The 14,940-nt window shown below is 36.1% G+C and overlaps 1 protein-coding gene across 4 annotated transcripts in view; it reads right to left on the minus strand.

The window, feature by feature from the left end:
* The window catches only part of asap1b (ArfGAP with SH3 domain, ankyrin repeat and PH domain 1b), a 92,758-nt gene that overhangs the window by 34,612 nt on the left and 43,206 nt on the right, over positions 1–14,940 (minus strand). For all 4 annotated transcript variants that reach the window (XM_051882732.1, XM_051882729.1, XM_051882731.1 and 1 more), the window contains 5 exons: positions 10,659–10,731; positions 9,360–9,505; positions 3,023–3,097; positions 2,369–2,418; positions 1,307–1,436 (listed from right to left, as the gene is read on the minus strand). In XM_051882732.1, coding sequence (XP_051738692.1) covers positions 1,307–1,436; positions 2,369–2,418; positions 3,023–3,097; positions 9,360–9,505; positions 10,659–10,731 — 474 coding nt within the window. The remainder of the gene's footprint in view (positions 1–1,306; positions 1,437–2,368; positions 2,419–3,022; positions 3,098–9,359; positions 9,506–10,658; positions 10,732–14,940) is intronic.

The raw sequence follows: 14,940 nt of genomic DNA on the forward strand, positions 1-14,940 counted from the left end.
GCTCTAATGCTGAGGGAATCTTTCAAGCTGTAAGATAAACAGGTCATTTTTCACTGAAATGGCAGCATTACATACTCCTGATTTATATTAGCAAAACCAGTCACAACAACTAGTGATGTGACTCTACTAAGGCTACATTCAGATTGTCAGTCCAAATCTGATTTTTGTGCATATCCGATTGAAATCTGATCAGAGTTAGCTAGTGTGAACGGCAAAAAAAAAGTTACACTGATATGTGGTTTGAAATCTGTTTCAGTCTAAACGTCAGACATTGTCATAGGAAACATACTGAAAGTTGCTGCAGAAACAATGTTGTGTTGTTGCAAAGCGGCAGGTGAGCAGAAAATGACAATATAACGGAGACATGTTTTAAAACCGGTGGAGACGCGCATATCCAGCCTCCTACGTTTCTGCCGCTGCCTTATAAGATAAGACAACATCTGTATTGCAAACCCCTCCATGTTGCAGTTGTTGTTGTTTTTGGCATATACCTACCAATTCAACATCATTGCCATAGAAACCAATGCAGATATTCCGGAAAAAGGAAAGAGCAGCATGGGACACACAAATCAGATCAGAACAGTTGTGGACAGACAATTTTAGATCAGATTTAAATTGGATACACCATCAGATTTGGACGGACAGTGTGAACATAGCCTAATACAGCTGTAACTGTCATAAATCAATTAAAGGGCTCTGATTGGCTGCATCTGTGGTTTTATGAATCTTAATATCATTAACAAAACCTGTGAACTCCTGCTGATGAATGAACTCAGTGACCACTGCAAATGACTGCTGTATAGACACAGATCTGTACATCTTGTACAGTGTTTTGGGTTGTGGGAGCACTAGTAGAAAATATCACTGAAGATGGCATGTGCATGTATGTAATTTGTACATAAAAACAAGCCTTTAATCTGGAAAAGACATTTAAATGCACCACAACTATTGAAATATTCTAATATAGGCTACATGTAATCAGCATAATTTGAAGAAGATGATACAGGTACAAACAGGTACAAACTTTTCCTGCTATTCTATATTGAAATACTGAAGATGCTCACTTGGCTTTTAATATGCTGTATTTTAATAACATTGGTCCAGACCAGTATGTTAAGTGTCCAAAATTGTGTTTCGTGAATAGCTTGACTTATCACTACTGTCTGTAACTATTACCATATAAAATTAACAGAACATTCATATATATATTAATAAACAAAGTTAAAGTGTATATTCCGAATAACAGATATGGCATGTTTCTGATGAAAAGGACAGGTTCTCTAACCAGCTTGAGTGCACAACAGACCTCACACATCTGTAGTTGGAAGAGCCTCCGTTCTTTTTCCATCTCCTCAGCGATCTCAGCACCAGTGATCTCTGTTCGGATCATCCCGTGCTGCTTGGCGTGCTCACGTTTTTCCTTCTCGATTTTTGTACTGAAAGATTGCAAGAAATGTGATAAGAAAAAGTATTGAAAATATTTGTTTAGCACAAATTCATCTGAGTTGGCTGGCAATCAGAGTACTGTGTTTATTTCGCATTAATCTCACATCTGCGGGGGAGAAAATTATCTCGCTCATGCTTTTTGATGATGCAGTTAAATTACTGATAATTGCAACAGCCCACAAACAAAGTAATCGGTCTGAATGGACAAACGTGTATATAGAGACACTTATCTCGGTGGTTTTCAATCCTGATCCTGGGGAGCCACCGCTCTGAGCTGTGTTTCCCAAAAGCATTGTAAGCCTAAGTAGATCGTAGAACCATTGCCACCAACTGTTTCTACGATCAACTTAGCTCACAATGCTTTTGGGAAATGCAGCCCTGTATATTTTGCAACTGAGTAGCTTTGTCTCATTTTGAGGGCTGCGCCCTCCAGAGTTCACAGTTGTCGGCCGTGTGCATCATTGAGGCTGTCTTGTTTCAGAAAAGCAAGTAGGACACTCCGAATGCGACCTCCTTTCACAGGATTTTGGAGGACGCATGAGGTGTATCCTTCATTGCTACAGATAACCCACGATTCTTTGCGTCGCAGTGTACAATCGTGTCATTTATTTGAAAAAATAATTTGAAAAATACTAATCTTTGATAATGTTAGTTAATAAAAATCCAGCTGTTCATTGTTTGTTCATGTTAGTTCACAGTGCATTGTTTTTTTTTTTAGAAAGTATTAGTAAATGACATGTTAAAATAAACATGAACTAAGATTAATAAATGCTGTAGAATTATTGTTGATTCTTAGTTCAGGATGCAACCTTCGAAATGAGAGCTAGTGTGTCTCAAAGTTTGCAAAATATGCAGAGTGGTGTGTCCTTAGGACCAGGATTGAAAACCATTGACTTAGCAAACACTCATAGAGCAAACATACAATTTTGCTTCGTAGTCCTTCCAAGCCTTGTCAAAGGGTTTTTTCAGGTCCTGAGAACAAAAAAAGAAAAAAAAAGAAAAAAAAAAAATTAGCCAAGAGCAGTAGTTAGATTCTCTCATGTTCACAACAAAGTAGATGTCAAAGATGTAGTAGTGCGCTAATCCATCTGCTAATCCATCTGCATCAATGTTGAGGGATGATATCTTTCCAACAGTAAGATAAACAGAACATTAGGGCGTCATTACATAATTATTTTGATGAACATCTAAAGCACCAATTGTAGATATGACTATTACAGTTACTTGTGGTAACTGACAGATCCTTTAGTGGGCTCTGATTGGCTACTGGTGCGGTAAGACGGCTGATCTTCTTATAGACAAGACATCAAAAATAGCCACATTTCAACCACTCTCAATTTCAGTTCATTACATTACAACTGCAGTGAGCTAGTCTAGTTTGTGATGTTATGAAGCTATTTACTAGAACAGAGCTCAGTTATTTCTACAGGTCTGCGTCATCTTCTTTTAAGATATTGTTTATGTTTCTGGGTTGGTATCAAAGTACAAGTGGACGAGAAGAGCTTCTATGCATTTGCATGTGTATTTAACCTCTGCAGGTCTGACGTTCTATTAGACATGGTCTAATATTTCTCACCCCCTTCACGCCTTTGAGGTCGCCTTTCAACAGTGAGTCCAGAGTGAAGATCACATTATGACTCAGATTCTGGAGCTGCAGGAGGAGACGGTGAAACAGAGCAGAGACTGTGTTAATACGATACATGACACTTGGCACAGCATAAGCACAGCACAGAAGAAATAAGAGAAAACATATCAAATACAGCCATTCACACAAAGAACCCATTGAGAGAGACACAACCGTATCAGGATGAGCAGACCTGCATTGTCACCTGATACTCCGGGACAGATCTTTTAAATTAATCAACATTAATGTTTCAGACCCAAGAGGCCAGATAGTTTGGATTCAAGTAACAAGACGAGACCCACTGACGTACTACACTGTCTTATAAGAGCTTAAGACAGTGATAATGATAGATTAAGGACCAATAAAGAAGGAAAGACAATAGAGTGGTGCAGATATGGCGTCAGAACCCGGAAGACTAATTTGTCGCTAGTTATAATGGGTTTTTTTGTAAAATAGAGCTTGTGGTAAACATAACTTGACTATACTTTAACGTTTTGACCTCAGTGGGGCTTGACATTGACACCAATGACCATGCTATCTTGCTTGAAAGGTTGAGTAAATGTGTAGGAATTCAAGGTACTGCATTGAATTGGTTTAAATTCTGTCTCTGTGATAGAACATTTTCAGTGGAGGTTGGGAATTTTTCTTCCTCTTCTGTACTATTAACTTGTGGTGTACCTCAGGGATCAATTTTGGGCCCGCTTTTGTTTTCACTGTATTTGCTCCATTAAGGCTTGATTTTTCGGAAGCATAACATTTCCTACCACTTTTATGCAGATGATACTCAGGTGGACCTCCCTTTGAAACATGGGGATAATTATGATATACTCTTTCTATTGAACTGTCTTGCGGAGATAAGATGCTGGCTGGCAGCCAATTTTCTAACACTGAATGACTCTAAAACTGAAATTGTAGTTTTTGGTCCACCAGCTTCAATTAAAATATTGGTCCACCAGCTTCTATTAAAATAAAATAGTTTTAGTCCACCAGCTGCATAGATAAATAACCATCTGGGTCATTTATCTGTGAATTCTCATCCTCATGCAAAAAATTTGGGAGTGATTTTTGATAAGGGCCTTAAATTCGACAAACAAATAAATTAAGTGGTGAAGAATAGCTTTTATCATCTCAGATCCATTTCGAAATTGAAAGCGTTTTTATCACTAAAGGACTTGGAGACAGTCCTCTCTTATCCTGTCTTCAATTGGTACAAAACGCTGCTGCCAGGCTTCTTACTGGAACTAGAAAGAGGGAACATTTCGCATGTTCTGGCTTCACTACATTGGTTGCCGGTCGAATACAGTGTTAAATTTAAGGTTTTATTGTATGTGTAAAAGGGGTTAAATGGCCAGGCTCCACAATACATTACAGACCTTCTTCTCCACTGGAAATGTTTTAGGCCCTTAAAGTCTTCAAACAGGTTGATGCTGACTGTGCCATGGTCTCGTCTAAAGTTAAAAGGAGATTGTGCCTTTTCGGTTGCTGCTCCACGACTGTGGAATGATTTGCCGGTACACATTAGGCTGTCTTTTTTTCTCTGGCTTTTGGATCAATGTAATTTTGTTAATCAGTGTATTTTCCTGTCAGTTTTTTTATTTTATTGTATTGCATTTTCTTGCGTTGTTAGATTGTACAGCACTTTGGTCAGCAAGAGCTGTTTTAAATGTGCTTTAGGAATAAAAATGCCTTGCCTTGCCTTTTGTTCTACAACATAAATTGCACACACACATAGCGGAAACGTGAATTTTGAAGCAGTTATGTTAATTTTTGAAAACGTACTTTTATAATAAGTAACTAGATAAGACAGCTTGAGGTATGAGTGTGTGCAGTGTACGCTGTAAAACAAAATATCAAATTATCATCAATCAAGTTATGTTTACCACAGGCCCATTATAAACCCCATTATAAAACACCATAGGACAATCTCGAAGGAACCAGCGGCGAATTAGACTTCTGGGTTCTGACGTCATACCTGCACCCCTCTATAGCAGGCAGATAACTGATATATTGTGCATCCCTAACAAATTTGCCTGATATTGAATTACGAAGTTATGGCTGATAACCTTAATGACAATCACCTTTATAAATCTATATAATTTTGTCTGTTTTTGAACAAACAGCATTCAACAACCGGTAAAACATTATAATTATAGAGCATAAAAGATGGATAACTGTTTAGCAGTTTTGAAACCTAGAATAGAAAATAACACTGTTCGAAATGGAAAATGTTCTTTGGTTTTCATTACTGACCAAATCAAACGTCAAACATAAAAAAAGCAACTGCTCCAGTATATTGTGCATACATCTAAGAATTTATTAATACTTTCCTAATTGACATATGCTTGGATGACAATTTATTTTTATATTTATTTATTTTATGAATATTAAATAATACATAAAAATGCCATCACGCAAAAATACAACAGATGCGTCTGCCCTTTTGACACAGTGAATATATTGACACAACTGAGAAAAAAAAAGAAAAAAAAAAAAGAAAAAAAAAATCATAAAATGGACAATAAATAAACCAGTGTGCAAAGTAAAAGTTACTATAAAAAGTCTAGTACCAAAGTTAATACCATAATACTTGGAAAAAGAAACATTTCTAAAGTCACCTAAGATGGCACAGTCTTTGTCATACGGCTAATGTGTGTGCTTAAGGTCAGAGTGCAGATATTGAGATAAATGTGTTTAAAGTCTTTTTCTTTAGTATGCGCATGCGTGCATGTGTGTGTGGCGTGCAAGTATATGATGTGATGAATAGCTCGTCTGGCTGATACTGCTAGTGGTAAATGAACACCAAAGCTGAAAGATACACTTCTTCATCATTTCATACAAACATGGAACCTTCATAAATGAGGTTTGTTGTGATCGGAAGATAAACCATAACATAGTATTTCTGTTCACTTCCTCTCTGCCTCACTATTCTTCATTCTCTCTAAATGGAGGCTCTTGTTTCAGAGTGATAAATACCTCAGCTTAGTGCCAAAACAGTCTAAAAGCACTGCTGCCAGACAACAAAGTGCCTCTTTTGAGAGAGTGAAGAGATAGCAGAAGACCAAAAGAATGAATTTTGCAGTTTAACCCTGCTTCATATAGCTAAGTTATTGACAGCTGAACTATGTTAAGCTTGAATGTGTATTTCAAGCCTCAGTTGCAGGAAGAAACCAATTAGCCACACAGCACAATGCCAATAGTTCCATGGCTTAGCAGACACAGTGTGAATGCTGATAGCCCGCTATGTGTATATTAGACCATCAGCGTTCCAGAGAGGCTATGGTCCCCAGGAGGGCATTGTGGAAATGGAGAGGATATACTGATGACACAGGAACTAAAGGAAATGAATCAGGGAAATGTTAATGCTGCTGTCGGCAGGAGAGGATGACAGCAAGACCGAAAATACACACACAGGCAATTGTACATGGAAAATCATGTAGACATTCTATACGAATGTTTGCCAAATTACTATGATAAAATTGTGGTAGCTTGATATAAGATGCCTCTTTCATCAGATGTTTGGAAAGTTTCTAAAACAGTTTGAAGGACATTTTACAGTATTATATCTTAATGTATTATGGTTTCATTGGTTGTTTAGTGGTCGACAGATATGGATTTTTTGATGGCGGATGCTGATGCTGATATCATATAGAGCAAAGTGGACAATAGGGAGTGGGGGAAAATTTTTTTATTGCATAGTATCGTATTTTGTGTGGGGGTATTGTATCGATACATAGATGCCAAGCATCTTTTCAGGGCCTGAATTTTGACTCAGTATTGCGAGTACTGTTCATAATTTTACAAAATGCTCTATGCTTATAATATGGGAAATAATAATAATAATAATTTCAAATGTTTGTAATTTAAGATTTAAGATTGCAATTAAGATTTAAAATGCAATTTTTTAAAAGGAAATAGCTTCAAAGGGATCCCAGCAAAGGAATGAGGAACTTGTCTAGGGAAATGATCGGCCATTTTCCAAAAAAAAAAAAAAAATGTATATACTTTTTAACCACGATTGCTCATCTTACACTAGCTCTGTGATGCGTGTCTACTACTTCACGCATTACATATACGTTGGAAAGCTCATGCTTGACGTAAGCGGCAGCACAGACCCAGTGTTTACAAAGAAAATGTGCAAAGACTAAGTCAAACGCTCTTTACAAAAAAAAGAAAAAAAAAAAAAGAAAAGAAAAGGTAAAACAACGATATCGGACAATTTTGAAGTTGGAGGAGAAAATGAGATGGAGTTTTTTGTTTTTTCGGTACTTCCGCCTACGTCATTATTCTTTTAGAAAATGATTAATCGTTTTGCTAGACAAGACCCTTATTCCTCATATGGGATCGTGTAGAGCCCTTTGAAGCTGCATTAAAACTGCAATTTGGGACCTTCAACCCGTTGATCCCTGTTGAAGTCCACTATATGGAGAAAAATCCTGGAATGTTTTCCTCAAAAACATTAATTTCTTTTCGACTGAAGAAAGAAAGACATGAACCTCTTGGATGACATGGGGGTGAGTAAATTATCAGGAAATTTTAATTCTGGAGTGAACTAATCCTTTAAAAAAGCTTCAGGTTTGCGGTGTTTGTTTGCAGGGCCACAAAAAAATGGGATTATATTAATATGACTGAAATAATATAATAATAACAATAATAAGCTATTATTATTATTATTATTATTATTATCATTACTACTAAATAAAATATTAAACAAATGAAATATTAATATTGCAGTATTTTACTGTAAAATTAAAAATGGAGTATTTAACAACAACACCACCAACAACACCAACTGTAAAATTACAATACTAATATTTATGGCTTTTTATTAGGGCTGGGACAATAAATCGATGCATTGCAATTCTCCAAATGATTCTGGATCGATTTTGAGATTTTCACTATGCATCAAAATTCTCTTTCCAATCAATTCTGAGCTTAGTTTTTAACAGCAGATGGAGCTGCGTGCTTTAGAAACAGCCATACTCTGTGTGCTTTCTTCCAATTCCTTACACACACCATTTAAATCTTTAATAAAATTATCTTTCAAAAAGTTCAAAAAGGTTGAAGCGAATTACAAGGGCATTCGCAATGGGCTTTGTTTACATTATTTTCACATTCACATTTATGTGGACTCGCACAAGCTCTTCTTCATAAGCATTTGAGCATGTGGTTAAAAACTAGCACCATCTGCTGTTAAAAACTAAGCTCAGAATCGATTGGAATCGTGATGCATACTAAAAATGTCCGATTCGATCCACGAATCACAATGCATCGATTTATTGTCCCAGCCCTACTTTTTATGTCTTAATTTCTTCATTTTCTAACACTGAAAACACTTGATCATGAGCTGTACATCATTACAGTGCCATCGTTAAAATAGTCCAAGTAACTGCAGTGGTTCAACCTTAATGTTATGAAGCGACAAGAATACTTTTTGTGCGCAAAAACAAAACAAATAACGACTTTATTCAACAATATCTTCTCTTCTGTGTCATGTTTTTTAGTACCTTTCTGGACCTTGAAAGTGGGGGTTAAATTGCTGTCTATGGAGTCAGATACTTCTCGGATTTCATCAAAGATATCTTAATTTGTGTTCTGAAGATGAACAAAGGGCTTACGGGTTTGGAACGACATGAGGGCGAGTACTTAATGACAGAATTTTCATTTTTGGGTAAACTAACCCTTTAAGATAATGAATTTTCTCCTTGTTCCAGCAGCTGTGCAGTGCTGGAACACTGAGCCTCCGCTCACACAGATATGACTTCCCTTCCGCAGAGCTCGCCAGCATTCACACAGTGATTTAGGAATGTGTGTGTTTGTGTGTGAGGGGTGAAAAGGAGACGCGCTGTAGCTACTGCAACTCCTACACTCGAAATTTATGGCTCTATCTCCACGTTTCTGCCAGGAAGAGAGATCAGGATAGATTACAAAAGCCCCACTCACTCACACACATCCACCAGACACACAATTTTCACACATCTCTGTCCTCTGAACACATCCGCCTCTGTCACCAATGCAGAGAACTCTGCAACCTGTGTAGAAGAACACACACTTTAAGCTCTTTAACACCTTTCACAGAGGCTGATTCGCTCTAAAGGGATCTCGTATGCTGTAAAGCCTTAAATCTGTCCTTACATTGGGCTTCAACACAAACCAAAACAATCTGGATTTGACAATTCTTGAACTTTTGACAAGTGAACTTCTAGTATCCTAGAAAAAAATCTTTTAAGTGCATTCTGTCTTGGGTGTCCATTCATTCTTGTTTAAAGATCTGTTCACACAAAAAACTCACCAGGTTCTTGAGGAGGGTGGAAAGCTCTTTAGTCAGAGTGGAGAACTTAACGAAGGCTGTGCCCAGATCTGGATTATCCCGACTGATGAAGTTACTGCCAAACTTATCCAATGCCTGGGCATACATCTCCTCATTTTGAATGTGATCTGATAAAATAGCACAAATGAAAAATCCAGTGGTATTGTTTCTAAATGTCACGCTTCATCCTCGCTCAGGTGTTGGTAGCATGTTGTCTGGTTCCTTAAAGACTGCACAAAATCAGTTCATTCCTAGGAAAATGTCTTTGGTATTAATGGATATGATTTATCAGTGCACATTTTTTTTTTTTTTTTTTTTTATGCAAGGAATGTTTGGTTTCATTAAATTTCAATAACTTTCTGCACCTCTGAAACCACTTTTCTGATAATGTAACTTTTCAAGATCAGGTTGTTTTTCATAACTTGGGGTCATTTGATAAAACATGCCTTTTACCATTGTCATAAGGATTTTAAGATTAATTAGACAAATAAATTGTATTTGCACTATAACAATCTAAATTAATACATTTTAATATACACTACTGTTCAAAACTTTGGGTCTGTAAGATTTTATGATTTATGCATTTTAAAGGTATTTATAATGTACTTTATAATGCATTATATCTTTTCATAAATAATTGTAACCAAAGTTAAAATGCATTTTAATATTTGCAGATTCCTTGTTACATCTGAAATTAGTTGTTTGTCATGTGTTTTATTGCATTATACCTTATAAAGGCATGTTCAATGAGTTGATAAGTATTAAAATGTATGAAACTTTTTTCAGGATTTGACAAATAAAAGTTAAAAATAGCAGCATTTATTTGAAATAGATAATTTTTAACAACACAAGTCTTTACCGTGACTTAAAAAAATTGCTAACCACAAACTTTTGAACAGTAGTGTTTATCAATTTATATATATATACATACACACACCTGATATATATGTATGAATATGTAATTTGCATGTGTGTATATATATACACAACGCAGCAAGTATCAGTACAGTATGTGCGTGCGAGATGTGGGTGTACGTGGGGGTGGATGAAACTAGCTGGCGTGGTGTCAGCCATGAACATGTTGATGCTAACTGTGATCTAGCCATTTGTTTTAACAGTATTACAGGCAGATACATCTACAATCACTAAAAATACAGCACGCCACCATATCCATGATACTGCCTGTAAAATATAAGTCACTATGATTTTAATAAGTGTGTTTATTTGTATTAAATCATCAACAAAATCAGAATGTGTGCATGTGTGTGACTGTGTACATACCTTGGCCGGAGTTATAGATGGCTTTGACTGACTTCTTAACCTTCTGCAATGAGGTTCTGTCCTGATCCAAAGCCTATGAACAAACAAATGAGAGATGGAATTACTGAAGTTGTACAACTGTGATGTGAAATTAAAGGAACTTTATTATAGAAACTATAAATAAACTAAGAAATTAATAAATAATCTACTTACAAACCATTAACAAACTCTGTCTGTGCTAAGAACTCTGCCCAGAATTGGGCCATACTGACTCCATACCAATGCTTTATTTAGGCCAATTTCCTTGCAGCAGATGTAGAAAAATAGTTTGAGGCACAAAATGTTCTTTACACAAGTATGTGAAATGCATGCTACTAGATGCAAAGCTCAATTGCATGCACATTTCATAATGCTATGCTACTGCATTCTCAGCATTGCCACAAGGGGCGCTATATAGAGCATTAAACTGCAGAGCAATAATTTGTAAGTTAGTCATGCCTACAACATGTTTACAGCTAGCTAGCAACATTAAAAACAATGCATCCTGTTTAATAGTACAGACACTTGAAAGTAACTATAGAACCCTTTGTGTCACAGAGTACGTTTTTGGCAAAACTTGTTCACTATTTTCTCCTTTTTTTTCCCCTTTAAAAGACAGTGAACACAAGTCAACCAGAAATTATGCAAAATCACTAACTAATCAAGAGAAAAGTTCTGTTGCACTAATTAGGTCATGATGCATCAACAGTCCCTAATCAGAATTCTGGTTTTATGCAACCTCATCAGCTTTCTCTCTCTCTCTCTCTCTCTCTCACACACACACACACACACACACACACACACACACACACACACACACACACACACACACACACACACTAAACAGTCATCCTCTGCACAAGACTACACTGTGAGGTTCCAGCACAGATGATGCATGATATTAGAAGCTGTTATCAGTCAGTGAGCAGTGTGCCATGGGAGGATCTCCTGTATTGTGTCATTCCTCGTTGAACTGCAATGACAAGAACATTTAACCCTCTAACTCTCCTCTGAAAGCTCAAAGTCTTTTCTTCCTCTAAACATCATGTTACACATGTACTTCACTATACGAAAGCAGCAATTTGCCATTTGCCCTGGTATTGATACAGGATTCCTGATTCGATTGGATTCTGATTCACAGGCTCTCAGTTCGGTATGATTTGTTCATATATGACATACTTCAATTATAATGTTTATTTTGCTTGCATATAAATAAATATCCTCTCAGCCAATGATGTAAATTATACAGGGAGCTTTCTAACTTGGTAAGAATATAAAATATGAAGAAGAAAAAACGGGGCCCAAACTATGTAGTTCAACAGCTATTCACACAACTGTCCAAAAGTTCAGAATCAGTAAAATGTATTACTTATAAGAAATTATATATGTATTATTGTTTCCACAAAAATATTAAGCAGCACAACAGTTTTCAACATTGATAATAATAAGAACTGTTTCTTGAGTACCAGATCAGAATAATGTAAATAAATTACATTTTAAAATATATTAAAATTAAAGGTTATTTTAAATTGCAAAAATATTTCACATTTAACTGTTAAAAAAAAAAGAAGATGATTTAATAACTACTCTGACAGATTTAGTAAATGATGGGGGGGAGGGAAATAATATATTTAACTCAATGTCGTGATAATAATCTGGTTTGATCTGAGCGGGGACACGTAATTCAAACAACAGTTTGATTAAAGCTAACATTTATCCGATTATGATCCCAACTGGAAATTGGGCAATTAAATTAGTGACAGATGTTTGTTTTCAGAGCATACAGTATAGTATTCCCATCTCACAGAGGCTGCAATTAAAAAAATCCTGATGTCATGCCTCCGTTTTGGCTGAGAGACAAAAAACACACAACACGTGACTGCACAGGGCCTGTTTAGATCTTCACCTCTCAATGAATTCTGACAGCTCTGCACACTGAGGTGAAACATGGCCTTCTAGCTTCATCGTTTTGCAGAAGGAGTGCAGAGGTGTTTCCCTAGCAACACAGTAGTAGATGACAGGAAGAGATACTTTGGTGTGTGTGCTCTTTTGTGAATCGGGTTATTGGTATGAACACTTTCTAACAAATTCATCCACCGAAACTTAAAGAAAAAAAAAGAAAAATATACTTAAAAAAAAATACCAGAGAATATACATATTTTTTTTTTAATTCACAGTTATGAAGAGCAGGAATGCTATTTTACTGTAGATAGGACCACAAAATATACAAAAGTACTAATCTAGTAAGACATTGATATTAAAAGACTAAATTCAGTATACACCTTATGGATAATGCACACTAGAGGAGCAGATGAAACCTGAATATGAACACAACAGTTTCTGGTTAAGCCTTTTTCCATAGAAAAACATTATAAAGAAAACACTTAACCATTTAGCACATTGTGTTCATATTTTGGGCTCATCTGCTCGCCTGTATATAGTATGTGTCATCAATCAAGGTATAAATTGAAACTAGGCATGTGACGGTATCAAATTTTCATGTTGCAATAAATGCTGTAGCTTTTATCACGGTATACAATATTATCACGATATTGAAATACATTGCAAAAAAAAGTGTTGTCATACTATAACAGGTTTAATAACTTTTTCTAGTAACAACTGAAAGAACTGAACATTTAAATGCAATAAAGCAATACACAAAAATGTATAAAGTAAACATGTTTCAAACAGGTTAAAGTGCAAAAGAATTATAAAGAACATTAGCTCTTTACAATAAGGTCTCATTGGTTAATTTTAAGTAATGCATTAACTAACATTAACAATGAGAAATAGCTACATTTGTTACAGAAGTTATTATTCTTTGTTAAAGTTAGTCGAAAAATATAACTGTTAGTTCATGTTAGCTCAGGTCCATTAAATAATATAGTTACAACTTGATGTGAATAAAGTGTTATTAAATGTTGAAATTAACATTAACTAAGATTAATCAATGCTTTAGAAGTATTTTTCATTGTCAGCTGTGATGAACACTACTGCGAATACAAAAAGCTGAATGGCTGTTTGAAACATTTAAATACTGTAGTAGCGCAGCTGCTTTGTTTACGGGGGTTACCGGGGTAACCGCCGCATTTCTGCTGTTCCATCAGCGCCATCTGCTGTCATAGAGTGAACGTGCACTATCATTCAGTGCGTCTCCTTCACTCGTTCCGCCATGCGCTTCCCATGCGTGTTGATCTTGTTTACATCAGTGCGCGTGCTTCTTTGACGGAGAATACAGCGATGTTGTGTATTTTAGACGGTTGATGTGTAAAGTATTCTTAAAATGCATTCTAAAAATCTGAATAATTCATAATAAATAACTATTCACAGTATTTTGAAGTGCCTATGGTAACAATATCATGCATGTTCATTATCGTGATATATCGTATTACAGAATACCGGCACATGTCTAACTGAAACTGAATTTGATATTTTAATGTATGCAATAAATAGAGTTATCTCCCAAAAGAAAGAACCAATTCTGAACTGCCTGAGGCCTGGAAGAGTTTTGTTTGTGTTTGACATGTCAAGAAGACAGTGTTTTCTGAGCTGCATGTGAAAGCAAATCCACTTTGCATTCACTTCCAAAGAATGAGACCTTGTGCTCAGATTGATATGATAAAACAGACACCATCGTTACTGTTCATATCACTGTGTATACAAGTGCTGAGAAAGTCTCCAGAGCTGAAACTCAGATATGGTAATATGTAGGGCTTTGTATTTTTGGGAGTGTAATTTTAGGAAAACTGTCAATAAGAACACACTACCACATGCTTAAAACCTGATAAAAAAAAAGCAATACTTTTCTCACCGCTGTCATTTTTGTTGTGTTTATTTTATTATTGAGAGGAAAGCGCACAGCACATATTTACATATTCAAATCGCTGCTCCCAGCATGGATGGTGCCGGGATGTTATGTGTGTTGTTAGATTTGATGTGTTCCCTGAGTATTTGATTTTGACATGGCTTATTTTTCAAACAACATTACTTCTCCTTAGTGCCTTCTTTATAGTCAAAGCTAAAATGAGTGCACACTTCAGCTCTGTACACTGTGGTGGGAGATGGTATTATTCTTTCTTCTTCCATTGGTGGTAACTAGTGAGCTGAGTTTGCTAATGCTAACGTTAGTGGTGCACCCTTGCGCTACTTCCTGTCACAGTTTACGCTCAGAAATAACAACACTGCTATCTAGCAGTTGTGTTTAAAACCCAAAATGAAGCCACGAATCTTGGATGTAATAAATACATTTCCATAAGGTGTTTTC

The sequence above is a fragment of the Ctenopharyngodon idella genome, chromosome 23 (genome assembly GCF_019924925.1).
Source record: "Ctenopharyngodon idella isolate HZGC_01 chromosome 23, HZGC01, whole genome shotgun sequence".
Taxonomy (NCBI): Eukaryota; Metazoa; Chordata; class Actinopteri; order Cypriniformes; family Xenocyprididae; genus Ctenopharyngodon; species Ctenopharyngodon idella.